We start from the raw sequence: 16,901 nt of genomic DNA on the forward strand, positions 1-16,901 counted from the left end.
GAGGAATGAAAATAGTACTGATTATGACTGAATAAAAGGTGCTGAACAGCATCCCACTTTTGGGTATGTGTCTAATGAATTGAAAGCAATGAATTGAATTGAATTGAAAGCAATGAATTGAATTGAATTGAAAGCAATGAATTGAATTGAATTGAAAGCAATGAATTGAATTGAATTGAAAGCAATGAATTGAATTGAAGAGCTATTTGCACATGCATGTTCATAGCAGCATTATGTACGGTAGTCATGAAAACAGCCCAAATGTCCACTGACAGATGAATGAACTAAATGTGATATATACAAGCAACGAAATATCATTCAGTCTGAAAAAGGAAGGAGATTCTGACACATGCTACCCATGGAGAAAACTTGATGTTATGCTGAGTGAAATAAATCAGACAAACACGGGAGGATTCCACATATAGGAGGTATCTAAAGTAGTCAAATTCATAGGAACAGAAGGTAGAGTAGTGGTTTCTGAGGGCTGGAGGAAGAGGGGAATGTAGAGTTATTGTTTAATGGATAGAGCATTTCAATGTTCTAAGATGAGAAAGGTCTAGAAATCTGTTGCACAATAATGAATATGCAAACATTTATGAGCTGGACATTGGAAAATGGTTAAGATTCTAAATTTTATGTTATGTATATTTTAAAACAAAAACAAAAAAGATGCCAAACAGAATACATAGTCTAGGAGAGGATGGCAAGAGAAATTTGTGGTAGCCACGGAGCAAGGTTTTATTTTCTCAATAGTATAAATGCTAGAACAAGGAAAATTGTCAGCTGGATTTCGAGTGTGGTGGCAGGGGGCTAGGGAAAGGTGTTGTCTGGACGAATAGAGAATATCTTGAGGATGAGGGAATGGAGTTTGTGGACTGCAAGTCGGCTAAAACAACAAAGTGGGAAGATCCAGAATGTATAAATGTTAGATCAGGAACTCCAGAAACCTTAACTAACTGCAATTAAAATTAAAAACAAAAAACGAAAAACAAAAACTCTAAGAGTTCATTGACTCTAAGAAAAAAAAATCCTGTAAGGCAAATGTTTTTGTTAAAAGATAAAATTTATTTGAGTAACCACTGTACACATTATTAAAGGACACAGAGCTTTGACAAAACTGCCAAGGAAATATCCAAAGCCTGAATTGTACACCAAAACCTTACAGTGAAAACTTGACTCCTATAATGAAAAAAAAAAAATGTGCAAATTGGAATTACTGAGTGATTATGGAAAGGCAAAGTATACACTGTGGAAAAAGAACAACAACCCTCAAAACAAGTGGAAATACAGGTGAAATGTTTAACCATATGAGAGCAAGATGCTACTATTAAAATAAAATTAGACTTCCCAACAGAAGAATGCCCATCATAACTGCATGAAATCCTCTCTCCTTTGCTTAAATAGTTAAAACCACTCTAGAACCAAAAATATATGGTGACAGTAAGTATGCTGATTACAAAAGAAGGGTCGAGATAGGAGGGCAGCGCTTTTTAGCGCCTTCCTTAACTAAAATGGCGACACTTATGGAGTTCTGTTGTTTGTAGCCATAGCCAGGCTCCAGGCACATCACAGGGGAGGCGTCAAAAAAGTCCTTGAAGAGAGTGTGGCGGTGAGACTGGGATCCCATCTTTATTATCAAGCAAACTTTCTTTGTTCTGCTTGAGAGAAAGTGCATATGGGAAATCATAGCTTATGAAGTCATTTCACTGATGTTGAGACCATACTCATAGACTGGCTGATATTAAAATCGTTTCGTCCCAACTGATGTTCAGTAGGATCCAAACAAGGCACACTGCAATAGAGAATTTTTGTTCATGGGGCAGCAGGAAGAGCAGTGATGTGACTCAAAATTTACATAGTGAGAACGTTAACATTCTCTCTCTCCCCCAACTGTGCTATAACCGATAGATCATCAAGCCTCTTAGAAGACACTTTCTATCAAGAGATCCCTTCTTCAGAAACAGGATCTGAAGCAAATAATGATTAAATTTTATGTTGATAAGTAATAAGTAATGAGATAGAAATCCAAGCAATGGTATCATTCTTTCTCATTCATGCATTCATTCAACAAATTATTTATAAACTAGTTTTACTTGGGACCCCTAGCGGTTTGGATTTAGGTATCACTCTGGCCTGGTCTCCGCTGTTCTCTTTCCTCTTTCCATGGTTCACCAGCAGTAGGTAATCTTGGCTTTCCTAGCTACCATACCAGTTTTTCTGTATCTTGTTTAAGGTACTTACTCTCACACTATGATAAGTCGATGTCTATTTTTTGTTCTATTTTTATTTTGTTCTATTGTTTTCTATTTCTATTTCTATATTCCTATTTCTGTTTTCTATTCTATATTGTTCTATTGTTTTCTATTTTTTGTTCTATTGTTTTGTCTATTTTTTGTTGTAAATAAGTTCCAAGCGGGCAAAGGGGTTTATTTTTGTATTTTATAGATTATGTAAGAGAAAGCAATTTGAATGTAGATTTGAGTTTGAATTCAGCCTCTGCCCATCACTGATCCTGAGACCCTAGCCGATAGTTCAGCTTTGCTTCTCTCACCTTGGATAGTGTATGCTCACCTGGGTATTATTTGGAGATAATACTTTTCACTGTTGTAGCGGGGACTGAGACAAGGCATGAAAAGTGAGTATTATCTCAAAATAATACCGAGGTTCCCTCTCATACTCCATGACTCTGGATGTGAAAGGACTCAAGGTCCGGGACGTGGACCTTTTCTCTTCCCTAGCCCCTTTCGCCCCCTTGCTAATCTTATTTGATTTCATTATTACATACATCCATATGCTGACAGGGCCCATATTTATGTCTTGAGCCTGGACTTATTCTCTGAAATACAGACTTGTACATCCACTGCCTTCTTGATACTTCTACTTGGATGCCCGTTAGATATCTCATTTCTAACCTCTCCAAAGTGAAACTCTTGTTTTTTTCTCCCTAATCCCGCCTTTTCACATTGCCAGTCATCCTAATTAGTGGCAATTCTGTCCTTCCAGTCGTCAGGCCAAAAAACCTTGCCATCGTCACTGCCTCCTCCCTTGCAAACCATGAGGAAACCCTACTGTTGCTCTCTTAAAAATAATGCAGGGACCCCTGGGTGGCTCAGTCAGTAAGTGCCCAACTCTTGGATTTCAGCTCAGGTCATAAGCTGTGAGATGGCGTCCCATGTTGGGCTCTACGCTCACAGTGCAGAGCCTGCTTGGGATTCTTGCTCTTCTTCTTCCTCTCCCTCCCCACTCCTTCTCGCTCTCAAAAATAAATAAATAAACTTCAAAGTAATGCAGAAGCTGCCCTCTTCTCACCGTCCTGGTGGCAGCCACTCACAACCTCCTGCCTAGACTGTTGTGATAAAGTCTTCATGGATGCCTCCATCTTCCACCTTTGTCTTCCTAAAATCCGTTTTCCACACAGCAGTTAAAGTGACCATTCTCCCCTCTGCTTAAAACCCTCCATTGGTTTCCATCTCAGAACACCCACCAAGCTCATTACAATGACCCAGCATACTCTATAGGAGTATGCTTTATTTCTCTTCAAAATACATATCATCTTCTCCATTTTATCCTTAATTATTACACTATGCATTCAGTATTTGTTGAATGGATGAATGAACTGAAAAGAACCCATGGCACTAGTTTGGCAATACGAAATAGGTAAGTTAACAATTTCTGGGCATGATTGCTGAAGACTTGTGCAATACAACCATACTCATCTAGTACTATACTTATTGACAAATATAAACTGAAGGCATTTTGACGGATGGGTGAATAAAAATATTTCAATTTCATTAGATACCAGTTTGTCTTCCGATTAGCTTGCCGGGTTGTATGGATCAATAGAATAGACTTCTTGTGTTTCTAAATGAAGATCTCCTTCTATAGGGCTTTTGTTTGTATAATAATTCCTAAATGGAAAAAGGAAGAAAAAAGTAAACTCTTTACTCATTGGCCATGATTACTATAAACATGTCATAGTTGTTTGTTTTCTGTAATTCCCATCACGTGATAAGTACTTTTCATGAATGGGTTCATTTTGATGTCCTAAGTACCATATGAGATGATCACTATAACCCCTATTATTTGGAAAGGCCCCTAAAAATAAATAACTTGCTAGGATGCTAAGTGTCCAAATCAAAAGTGGGTACCAGGTTGCCTTCCCTCGGATCCAGGACCCTCAATAACTTAGAACTATGATCCTCAGTTTGAAAAAATAAATTAAAAAAAGAAGCTTTAATTTTAGGATATGGCCATAAATTTACCTTTGTGGGACACAGTCTTCCAGTCTAACTTAAAGGAAAGTTTTCATATTTGATGTTAAATTCCGAACCCTTCTGTAGTCTTACAGCACTAAAAGCTTGAAATAATTTTTAAGAGGACATTTTTACTTTTACACTTTAAAAGCCCACACACTTCACTGTGCTCCTAAAACCCCTTGGCCAAAATTAGCAAGAGACATGAAAATGTGATCACATTATCAGGTAGCTCTCTGAAATAAAGTATTACAGAATTACCAAAGAATGATTTCTGCTAAGGTTACTCAGAGCATGTCACTTACTACCATATTTAAGACGTCAGCTTATAGATAGAGGCGTCAAGAATATTATACAATGGTAATTTTTAGGTCTATGTGAGATTTAGGTTTCATTAAAAGATCTTAGATGTCTAGAAAAGAAGAGTGGTCTCTCTCAAATGTTTGGGTGGCTTTAAAAAATATTTAATTTCGCGGCGCCTGGGGGGCTCAGTCAGTTGAGCATCTGACTCTTGATTTTGGCTCAGGTCATGATCTCACAGTTTGATCGAGCCCCGCCTTGGGCTCTGAGCTGACAGCTGACAACGTGGGGCCTGCTTGGGATTTTCTCTTTCTCCGCCCCTCACCCTTGCGCAAACTCTTTCTCTCAAAATAAACATTTTAGAAAATATTTAGTTTTGTTACTTAGGCAAAATTTCTAAGTGACCGATTATTTATCTCGTTTACAGAAAGTATTTAAGGCAGCTCAAACGTCTAGATCAACTATCAGAAAATAAATTGAAGTCAGTTACAAATTGGAAATAAAACGAGTGATGCTTAGGAATGGAGTTTAACATATAGGTTTGGTTTGTATCAATGGAGGTGCTTCAGTATAGTACATGATATAGTCCCATTCATAAACTAAATAATCTGCCTGGAACATTATAAATTATTTGAGCTTATAGGCATTCCTAAAGTTTGCCAATTTTCCTACACATGTGACTCTCTGATAACAAAATTAGTAGTGTGAAGGAAAGTGATAGAGACCACATTTTCTATTTATTTAAATTTCTAATTACTCTTGGCTAAAATTATCTTCGAACTTCCTGTGAGGAAAGCCATGTGACTGACATCCCTATTTTTCTTTTTTGAGACCCTTTTCTCCCTTGATTCTGTGAGACCACTCCTTCTGTCTTCTGACTGTCCCTTCTTCTCCTCCCTTTTAAGCATTACTGTCCTTCTGAGGTCCGTTTTCATCCCTATTCTTACCTTTTATGTTCTTTTTGGTCTCAAGGCTTCAAATGTGATCTAAATGTCACCTGCCGGAGTCCAAGTCCCTCTCTTGCGTCCTGCATCGTGAGTGCCCCCAAAGTCAACTCCCCAAAACTGCCCCTCTCCTCTTTTGGTGAACCACTGGATCCACTCCACATGAGTCATTCTTTTTCTCTCCCTTCTGCCCGCATTTGGCAAGTCACTAAGTCCCAGAAATCCTCTCTTCTAAATAGTGACAATACCTCTTCTATCTATTCCATCCTCCCGATCCCCACCACGGCTGCTTTGGTTGGAAGCCCAATCCTGCCCTTCTTTTGAAAACGCGTATCTGAACATATTATTACCTTGCTCAAGATCTGACGGGATACCCACCAACTCCTCTGTCATGGTATGCAAGGCTTTTGGTGATCTAGCTACTGCCCACCTCTCTAGATTTCCCAGTGACTGTTCAATGGAACATTAGTTCCATGGGATGCTCAAGCATTAGTTGAGAAAGAGTTCTCCAGTCCAATTAATTTGGGGAACTCCGGTTTGAAAATAAAATGAAACAGGCTTCTTCGTTGTAGGGCTTTAAATATTTCTCATGGTCATTGTGAATCTTCATGAGAAAAATAACGCATGTTATTTGGTCACAGAACACCCTTTTTATTTCCTGAAGTCATTGACAAAATGAGGGCTATATGGTCCGTATTCTGGTAAACACTACAGGCTAAAGTATATCACAGTTGTAGATCCTTGTAGGACCTGCGGTCCTCAGGCCCCGCCGAGCTCAGAACAAAGCACTGAGGTTCATAGATGACATCGTTACAGAGGTTCAGCGTAACCCCGTCACGTGTAATGCCTCCATCAGGCATTTTACAACGGTGAACAGTGCGTCAGCCCTGATAGATCCAAGTGACTTAGCATGTGAAAGTAATGTTGCTGGAGTTTATGGGTGACATGTTTGGGGTGACATGACGTGGTCACCCCCCCCCCCACACACACACACTAGAGGTTACCTGAGACGTTGTAAGGCTTCACCTGATTATCTTCTCTAACACTGGCACATACAGAGATTCAAGAACCTATGCACACAGACCATCCCTAGGCTGACATCTGATGGTCTCATTTGCTAAAAAGGTATCCTTTGCACTTATCAGAATATTTTGATACAAGATTTATGGGTTAGAGGGGTCTTTTACGCCATCTCTCCACCTAAATCTATGCTGCCTTTTCCTTCAGTCACCATGTCCCAGTTGTGTCAGATTGCTTGCATAGTTCTCATAACACATGATGGAATGACAAGCCTCTGGGTTTTCACTCAAACTGCTCGCTGACTCTTTCCAGGAAAGCCTTTCTCTCCTGGTCTACAGTTTCTTGAGGCGCTTTTGAAACATTTTGTTCACCATGGAATTTTTTTTTCTGCTACAAATTCTCTGTGACTTGACCATTTGCTTTGTGCACCCACCAAATAGCACATAACCTACTATGGCAGTCAATATTACATTATAGATTAAAATATTTTAAAACTTTAATAAGTTAAAAATAAAACTAGATCTAATCTCTGGATAATAAAACATAATATAACAAAACACAGAAAACCTAGTAATATATTTAAAAGTAGTCATGAAAACAACAACCAAGCGAAAGAAAAGATCACTTGAACGAATAGCAAGGCCTACGATGCTTCCGAAGAGGAACACATTACAGAAAAAGATGCCAATTTCTCACCCACTAGTCTATAGACTTAAGTGTAATCACAACATATGTTTTTTTTTTGGAAATGGCAAATGATCTAAAAGTCGCCTGGTAAGAATAAACAGAAGACAATAGAAAAGAAAATAGTAAAAATTATAGCAAGGGAATTCTTGCCCCGCCGTATATTAGAACAGTATAAAACTATACGAATTAAACACAAAGTGATTTGTGATAGAAGAACAGATAAGTCATTACAGCAGAAAAAAAAAGTCCAGAAACACAACACATCCAAAATACATTAACTATTCAATGTTTGGTCAAGTTAGAGCAAACTTTTTGGAAAGTCACTGGGCAGTATTTATTAAGCAGCTTAGATGTTCATACTCTTAGTAATTCTAGACATCTGTGCTACAGAAATAAGTAGATGGGGGAAAGGTTTTATTCAAAAAGGTTTTATTCAAAGGGGTTTCTTGTATCTTTATTTATTATCAAAGTAAATGTGGAAGCAACCTAAAATTTCTACAATACAGAAATACATAGAGCAATCTGCTGTTAAGTAACTAAAAAGAAAACATACGATACAAAAGATAAAGGCCAAATTTTAAAAATTTAGGTGGGAGACTATGATGCTAAAATTTCAGTTAAAGAGAGAAAAAGAGAAAGAAAGAGAAAGATCAGATAGGAATATACCAAAATATCTGCAGTTGTTACTACTGAGATTTTTCAAATTTTAATTTTCTAGATTTTTTAAATAATATATCACCTGAATAAACATCATTCAAATAAAGTAAGTGTTTGATAATTTTTTTAAGTTCTTACAGAGGGGGCTTCCTCTCAAGAGCCCTTGAGAGGACAAGGGACCCACACAAGATCCCTCACTCCAGTGATCACACTACAATATTCATGGCATATAACTTGCGCTTCTGAATTTAGTTTCAGGCAAGAAGCCAAAACCTTTTGTGCCTTTTGGTCAAGCGTGCAATGAACTTACCGTTCTCTGTGTTTTAATATCGTGCATAAGGTGACACCAATCAAGAATATAAGAAGTACTGAGCCTGCAGAAAGACCTAGAAAACAAAACAGCAAGTATCAAATGCCAGAAAAGTGTGACCTGTATTGTTTTGAAGTCATTGCAGGGCTATTCCTAGTGTGTGGGGGAATGTTATGTGATTTTATACCTATCCTTTTTCAGCCATTTAAATACCGAATTCCTAAATAATCATACTTGGGATTAAGTGGGGTTTTTTTTATTCAGTCCAGCCCACATTTAATCTAAAGCACTGAGCATGTGACCACAGGGCTCCAGTCACGTTTGTGTCTCCTTTCAGTTTTATTAGCAATATTCTCGTTACTGGGATGATATGAGGAGCTCAGGACACCGGGGTCCCACGACTTGGCCAAACAGCATAACTCAGCTGTGAAATATATTTGGCCGCTGCAGAATAAGCCAACCTATTTGATAGTACCGAATCATGCAAATGACCAGAAGTTAATATAAACTACACTTTCAGGTTAAAAACTTGGAATAGCTGGCTGTTTAAACCATTTATTGAACTCGATGCAAAAGTGTCAGTGTGTAATATGGAGGACACATTAATAGAGGCTTAAAACAGCAAAAAGGATCATTTCCTAGGACTTAAAGTGAAAAAAAAAATAACAGGCAGGATATAGGGCCTCAAAATACACGCATATTTTTAAAAAAAGTTTATTCATTTTTGAGAGAGAGAGAGAAAGCGAGCACAAACAGGGGAGGGGCAGAGAGAGAGGGAGAATCTGAAGCAGGCTCCAGCCTCCAAGCTGTCAGCACAGAGCCCAGCACAGGGCTCGAACTCACGAACCGCGAGATCATAACCTGAGCCGAAGTGGGACGCCACCCAGGCACGACTTACATATTTTTTATAAAACATTAGAGGGGCGCCTGGGTGGCTCAGTCGGGTAAGCGTCCGACTCTTGCTTTCGGCTCAGGTCATGATCTCATGGTTCATGGGTCTGAGCTCCACATCGGTCGCTGTACTGACAGTGCAGAGCCTGCTTGGGATTCTCTCTTTCCCACTTCCTCTCTGCCCCTCCCACATGCTCTGGCTCTCTCAAAATAAATAAATAAACTTAAAAAAAATCATTAGAGATTTAATTCAAATATTTAAGAAAACTTACCAGAAAGAAGAGGAGCAAGTGAGGCTAAAGAGAATACAGAACCATGAAAATATTAGTCTAGTTGCATGCTTCAGTGCAGCCCAAAGTCCCATGGTCATGTCCCCAAAGTTAACATTCAGCTCCTCTCTCTCAAAATCCACTTTAAAAAGATGTGATGGGACCCTGGATTATAATCACGCTTCATTTTTTATGTGACAACTCACTGGACTTTAAAAAAAAAAATTCACTTTAAGTCGGGGTAGTTCCTGAACGAAAAAACCAACATAGTCAATTTCATAATCAGAGACTTCTCAGGTTACAATGCACATATTAGCTGTTGATATTTATCATTAATTCTAACAGGTTGTTCACCGTAGAGAGTTGTCAGAGGTGAACCGTATAGTTTGTAACAGGTGAACGAACGCCCTTAGTTGGCATAGCAACAATGTTCACCGTTGTCCAATCGGTAAGTGGTTATAAAACAAGATTCAGCAAAGGAAAGCTCAGTAGTGACTCCTTTCAAAACGTAAGGTTGTTAGTCTTGCACCTTATAAGTTAGTATTCCTCTCCCTTGATTTCCTTTCTTTATTTCCTCCATCCTCGGAGAGTTTTGCTTTTTGTAGAATCGACTACTAACTTCAAACTTCCATCAGTGTAGTGCTGGTCACAGACCCATGTCAAGTTAAAACATAGAACTTAATGCTGAGGCATAGCCCTTGCTCTCTTCTCTCCAGTGAGGCAAGTACACGAGCTGCAATAGAGCCCTTGGTACTTACCTGGCGATTTGCAAACAGCCAGGGGCGGGTTCCACCGGTGATCATCCTGGCACTGGCTCTGGGGACTGCCTTCCAGGGTATACCCCTCCTCACACTCCAAAGTGACAATAGCTCCATACTGATACATTTTCCCAGGCTCCAGCCCCTTCTGGATTCCATTAATATACTCTGGGGAGCTACAGTTCACCTCTGAAATGGAAGAAAGCTAATGGAAGCTGGGTCATAGTTTAGCCTTTGCTCAAGGAAGTAGATCATTCTAAGTAAAGCCTCACTGTGATAACACAAAAGGATATCTTAGGCAGTCTTTTCGTGTCAACAATCCATCTCGATTACTTTTAGGCAATTGAAGCCAGATTATTTTCCTTCTTTGTGCTTTAGTTTCTAAATGGATAGCGTTGGATCGTTTTGATGGCTTCCCAGAGAAATGGTGAGGGCTGAATGGGTAATATTAAGAATTCTGAATGACTGTCTCATCTGCTTCACTGTTACCTAGAATTCTCCTTACAGGAACATGCTCCCTTATTTCTTCCTTCAACTTGCAGTCTAGGGAGTGATAGTGGGAGATTTGGGATTTGAATCATGACTCCTAGACTTCCCAGCTGTGCGACTTCAGGTAGGTTACAAATCTCTCATTCTACCAAGACCTCACCTGTCATACAGAAATAATAGTGGCACCAACTTCATATTGTTCTCGGGAGGATTAATGAAATAATGCATGCAAAATGGTGTGCACGGTTTCTGGTATTTAGTAAAAAGTGCTCGACCAGTATTGGATATTAACTCACTGTGTATTTCACATGTGTTGTTTATGCTAATGAAAGTGAAATCCTGACACTTTTATTAAAAAAATAGACCCATAATGCCACCACCACTGATAGGAAATATACTACTGATAGGAAATATACTGACAAGGTCATTGTGCGTTGTATCAGCATTTTGTCGAATGCACACTTCCATAACTACAACCGTAGTATAAATTCAACCTGTATTTAGTTATATAAGTTGTGTAAGTACTTCAGTTTTCTGTACTTAAAGGACTACATAAGCGATCACTCGTCAGACAAGCTATTCCTTAAGTCATTTTTTCTTATTTTGTGGTTACTTAGTGGATTAATCCAATTAAATCAGTCCAATCAAATGCATTGTATTAAATGATCCAATTAACGCATTTGTCTATTTTAAGTTGAAAGCACCGAACTGAATCTATCTACGTGGGAGAAATTTAATTGACAAATAAGAAAATAATAGACACCGTACCTTTACAATAAGGGGCAGGTTGGCTCCAGGTTCCCTCATGTGTGCAAAGGAGGAATGCCTCTCCCACCAGCAGGTAGCCTTGGTCACAGCTGTACAGGATTGACATCCCGGGAGAAAATCGAGCCATATCTCCACCAGTGTGATTCCCATTGGGTATATCGAGTGGAGGCTGACATCCTAAGAAAGCTTGGACACCAAGAAAAAAAAGGATCGTTAATTTAGCACAGAGGGACATATCGCCAACGCTCTCCGTGAGTGACAGTGATACTGAAAGAAGGTAGGAAACAAGCCAATGAATTGGTACCCAGAAATACTCATCCCACCCAAGCCAAGCAGCAATGGACGGAAATGTGCATTTTCTACATCTCTCATACGTGACCTAAAGATGTCAGAAGTGAAATAATGAAAAATAAATGGTTGTAGCCCACAGTTGTAATCTATCAGCTCACAGTGTTCTTTTCTTTTCCCTTTAAATAGCAGAGAGGCTGTAGTTTAATGGTCTCACACTCAAATGCCTACTGGAACCAGGAAGGGAAGCTGCTATATATCATGAATCCAAGAGCATCTGTCCTAAAAATGGCGGCCATTGCTACCCAATTCAAGCTACTGGAGCCTTGCAGGAAAGCAAAGCACCATATTTCAGCCAAAGAAAACAGTTCTGGTGAGCTGGGTTTGGTTCTTAGGGCACCAATTGGCAGGCTCGGTGGTAGGTAGTTTCTGACAGGAGCAAAACTGCCACACAATAACTAAAAAAAGAAAGACAATTCAATGGGTTTGAAGGCCAGCATTCCTCTTGAGAAACACAAAGTTCTCTTTCTGGCTGCTATCACAGTTTTATATATCAAATCATCAAGCAGTATTATCGCCAGACATTTCCCCTCCCAAAGATAGGTGTATTTTTTTAAATTATAAATTAGTAAAAAGAATAGATTTTAGAGACTCCCATCAGTTTGGGAGGTAACCATTATCCTCTCGTGTACTTTTGCTCAACGCACTTAGAAAAGGGGAAAAAGGGGCGCCTGGGTGGCTCAGTCGGTTAAGCGTCCGACTTCAGCTCAGGTCACGATCTCGCGGCCCGTGAGTTCGAGCCCCGCGTCGGGCTCTGGGCTGATGGCTCAGAGCCTGGAGCCTGCTTCCGATTCCGTGGCTCCCTCTCTCTCTGCCCCTCCCCTGTTCATGCTCTGTCTCTCTCTGTCTCAAAAATAAATAAACGTTAAAAAAAGAAAAAAAAGAAAAAAAGAAAAGGGGAAAAAAAGAATCAGATGAAAAGACAAGACAAGGCAGGTATCTTGTAAAACAATGTGACTGTCTTTGCTTTCACATGCTTTTCTGCAGTTCAAATGGCCAGTGGAGATTCAAAGCCCTTTCCTTTATTCTCTGCACCATCCCATACTTAATTCCTTAAAATATCTTACCCATTTTGATACAAGTTGGTACACCTGGCACCCACTGGTTGCTGGTATGACACCTAATCAAGTTACTGCCATTCATGATGAAGCCGGGATTGCAGGCGACATATACTGTGTCATTGTGGGCATATGAAGAACGAGTTTTGTTTAGCTTATATCCGTGTTTGACTTCTGGGTTAGGGCAGTGGGTCACAGGAGGAGATTTGAAGCACTGGGGGGTAGGTCCACTCCAAGATCCATGTCCTTTAGAATCACTGATGCATCGTATATTTTTCTCTCCCAGAAGGGAGAATCCCTGGTCACATTCATAAGAGACTTCATTTCCATATAGGAAGTGTTCTGCCATCACACCCCTGGGCCTTCCGTGGTCAATCACTGGTGGAGGCGGGCAGTGAACAGCTGTAGAAGAGAGTTAGGAAATTCTACTTCAGTTGGACAGTCTTCATTCAGGCACGAATGAAACTAGGCAACTGTAGGTATTACACAGAGCGATAAAATAACTTAGATTTTAGGACCCGGGTTACACTTTCTTGAAAACAGCTTTATTAGGGGTGCCTGGGTGGCTCAGTCGGTTAGGCATCCGACTTCGGCTCAGGTCATGATCTCCCGGTCTGTGAGTTCGAGCCCCACGTCAGGCTCTGTGCTGACAGCTCAGGGACTGGGGCCTGCTTTGGATTCTGTGTCTCCCATTCTCTCTACCCCTCCCCTACTCATGCTCTGTCTCTCTCTCTCTCTCTCTCTCTCTCTCTCTCACTCTCAAAAATGAATAAATGTTTAAAAAATTTAAATATTTAAAAACAGCTTTATTGGGGCACCCGGGTGGCTCAGTCAGTTGAGCCTCTGACTTCGGCTCAGGTCATGATCTTGCACTCTGTGAGTTCGAGCCCCGCGTCAGGCTCTGTGCTGACAGCTCAGAGCCTGGATCCTGCTTCGGATTCTGTGTCTCCTTCTCTCTCTGCCCTTCTGCCTTTCATGCTCTCTCTCTCTCAAAAATAAATATTAAAAAATTAAAAAAACAGCTTTATTAAATTCTCTATGCGACTAATACATCATACTCATTCAAAAAAAATTCAGGAAACACAGTGAAGTCTTCAGAAAGGAATAAATGTGGCTATGCTACCATGAACTAGAAACCTAGGCCATATATATATTTTCTTAAATCTTGAGCACATATACGGCAAATACTCAGTTCCTACTTGACAACTTCATTTCCCAGTGTCAGTGCCCATCAAACACAGAAAGATTTGCTTTATCTTATGTACACAGAGACTGAACACACAGACCACTGAGGTAGTTATAGGCTAGCTCCTCAGTGGCCTGCCCTCTCTAACCCCCTATTGCCCCTCCAACAACTTTTTTTTCTGACTTACCTTTACAAAGTGGAATCTTTTGGAACCAAACCCTATTCTCAGCATCTTGACACTTCTGATAAGCATGTCCAGTCAGTCGGTACCTAGAGAGAGACTGTAATGCATTTCCTCTTCCTGATAGCACATCTCTGCCGCCTCTCTTCCTCAAATCGCAGATGCAGGGGGCATTTCTAAGTAAGAACTTCGGGGGGACAGGAGCTAAAACTCTCAGCCCTCTAAGCACAAAAGCTACTTTAAACAGAGTTTTTCGGGACACCTGGGTGGCGCAGTCAGTTAAGCGTCCGACTTCAGCCAGGTCACGATCTCGCGGTCGGTGAGTTCGAGCCCCGCGTCAGGCTCTGGGCTGATGGCTCAGAGCCTGGAGCCTGTTTCCGATTCTGTGTCTCCCTCTCTCTCTGCCCCTCCCCCGTTCATGCTCTGTCTCTCTCTGTCCCAAAAATAAATAAACGTTGAAAAAAAAAATGTAAACAGAGTTTTTCACAGCACAGTTATTTCCATGTCAAGAAAGGACTGAAAAGCCCTAGATGTTAGACCTTTAGAACCTCACGTTCCCTGTGAGTGTGACAATGAGGGACTTCTAAATGGAGTCACCAAGACAGGTTGAGGATAGGATTAATGCATAAAGCTAGTGAAGACCCTTCCCAAGAGTGGACCCTCTTCTACTCACCCCTCTTGACAGGACGTATTAACCAGTACCACGTGTGAGTGAACAGGAGGCTCTCGAAGATCTTCTCTCACAGGTTGACACGGTGCTTCTGGACGAGCAAAGTTTGAGTTACTTATACATGCCTGATATCACAGAGAAAGACAACTCTGGAACCGAAAGTACCTTCACACCGAGGGGCAGAAGGACTCCAATTTCCCGAAGGCATACAGTGAATGGATTTGTTTCCCACCAGCAAGTAGCCAGGGTCACAGGTGTAGTCTACAGTCATCCCAGAGACAAAAAGGACCCTATTTCCACCTGTATGCCGACCATGCTGGAGCCCAAAAGGTGGCGGGCAGCCTGAAGAGAAAACTCCCCACATAAATACCAACAACAACAACAACAAAAGGAATTTATACGTGAGAACATTAAGTATACATCGTTCGACAGCAGACAATCTGAAACTTAAACCAAAGACCATGAAGTGCTAATTCATTACTGAATGTTTTCTGCTCTTTTGCAGGAACTAGGCACCTTTTAAAAGGTCGGGAAACAGATGCTTAGCTACAGAGAACAAACTGATGGTTGCCAGAGGGAAGGTGGTTGGGGGGGTGGGTTAAATAGGTGACAGGGATTAAGGAGGACACTTGTGACGAGCAGCTGATGTTGTATCACCAAATTCTACATCTGAAACTAATATTACACTGTATATTAACTAACTGGAATTTAACTAAAAACTTGGAAACCATAAAAAGGTCCTCTCATTACCTACCCTGAATATATCACAGATGCATGGGGGCATTCACATGAAGAATATATAAAACCACATAGAACATTCCGTCACAGAATGGAAGAGATGGGATAGTAACGTGTGCATGCTTGCCTTTTTCCGTGACTCCAGTTTTGGGTTGGAGATAATAAGAATAAATAAATAAATACCTCATTGGGTCGTTACCTTTTTCACAGACTGGTATTTCAGGATCCCAGGTGTTATTGGCTTTGCAGCGAATCTGACTGCTGCCCTTCAAAGTAAATCCCTTATTACACTTGAATGTCACACTGTCATTGTAGAAATATGGGGCTTCCTTGCCAGATATCTTGTATCCGTTTGCCACGTGGGCAGGTAGACACTGAACAGCAGGGAGGGAGAGTTTACAGACAGGGGCGGGGCCACTCCAGATGCCCCTCTCTTGGTCATTGCTTATACAACGGATGGTGCTCTCTCCAATGAGGATGAATTCCACTCCGCTCTCTGGCCCAGGGTTGCATGTGTAGGTGACCGTGGTGCCATATGGAACATTTTTGGAGGAACTCCCGGTGTGTTTCCCATTGTAGATCACAGGAGGGGGCGGGCAGGTGATTTCTGGAGAGAGAAGAATTTACTGTAGAATTCTGTTCCAGTATCAGGCACAAAAGAAGAGAAGGGAAGCTGGTTACAGACCTCTTGTTATCAGGTTTCCTGGAGGATATGGATGAGTTTTGATGGTAGAAGTTACATCAAAGCTCATTATGTATGTAAAATGTGATTTAAACAGATATCATAGCAAAGATCTTTGTAACGGAAATCTTTGTTTAAAGTGAACATGTACATCAATATCATGTTGTGAGGCAGTAAAGTCCAGTAGTAAATAAGCCCCCCGTGTCGGGCTCTGTGCAGACAGCCCGGAGTCTGGAGCCTGCTTCGGATTCTGCATCTCCCTCTCTCTCTGCCCCTCCCCAACTTACACTTGGTCTCTCTCTCAAAAAATAAACATTAAAAAATTTTTTTTAAATCATTGTTTTTTTTTTTTAAATCACTAATAGGTGAATAAAAGGCACAGGGGAGTAGAATTAAGCTTTTTTGAGTATCATCTTTGTGCTCATGTGATATGATAGGTTATGCAAGAAAGACTGTCGATTGAGCACCTATTTTGACAGGCAATTTTCTTAGCTACTAAACAGGAATAGTACCACATAATTCTAATAATGTGGAAGTCTGCAGTCTTAGGTTAACTTCACAGGTAAGAGTCTAGGATTTCCGAGAAGTTACATAAATTGCCCAAGGTCCAATCAAGCAATAGCAGCAGAATCTGGGTTCAGATCCCACACGATTCCCCTTTCTCCCCACTAAACTCCAGTGTTCCCTCTATC

At 40.6% G+C, this 16,901-nt stretch overlaps 1 protein-coding gene across 6 annotated transcripts in view; it reads right to left on the reverse strand.

The window, feature by feature from the left end:
- Nucleotides 1–1,044: 1,044 nt before the first annotated feature.
- CR2 (complement C3d receptor 2) overlaps nucleotides 1,045–16,901 on the reverse strand; it is a 35,178-nt gene continuing 19,321 nt past the window's right edge. For 3 of the 6 annotated variants that reach the window (XM_043567833.1, XM_043567837.1, XM_043567838.1), the window contains 11 exons: nucleotides 15,727–16,134; nucleotides 14,955–15,131; nucleotides 14,793–14,880; nucleotides 14,126–14,208; nucleotides 12,762–13,154; nucleotides 11,347–11,532; nucleotides 10,090–10,278; nucleotides 9,335–9,358; nucleotides 8,172–8,247; nucleotides 3,800–3,908; nucleotides 1,045–1,792 (listed from right to left, as the gene is read on the reverse strand). In XM_043567833.1, the coding sequence (XP_043423768.1) occupies nucleotides 3,815–3,908; nucleotides 8,172–8,247; nucleotides 9,335–9,358; nucleotides 10,090–10,278; nucleotides 11,347–11,532; nucleotides 12,762–13,154; nucleotides 14,126–14,208; nucleotides 14,793–14,880; nucleotides 14,955–15,131; nucleotides 15,727–16,134 (1,718 nt within the window). In that variant the 3' untranslated portion in view covers nucleotides 1,045–1,792; nucleotides 3,800–3,814. The other 3 variants (XM_043567834.1, XM_043567835.1, XM_043567836.1) reach the window with 3 other exon arrangements.

The sequence above is a fragment of the Prionailurus bengalensis genome, chromosome E4, assembly GCF_016509475.1.
Source record: "Prionailurus bengalensis isolate Pbe53 chromosome E4, Fcat_Pben_1.1_paternal_pri, whole genome shotgun sequence".
NCBI lineage: Eukaryota > Metazoa > Chordata > Mammalia > Carnivora > Felidae > Prionailurus > Prionailurus bengalensis.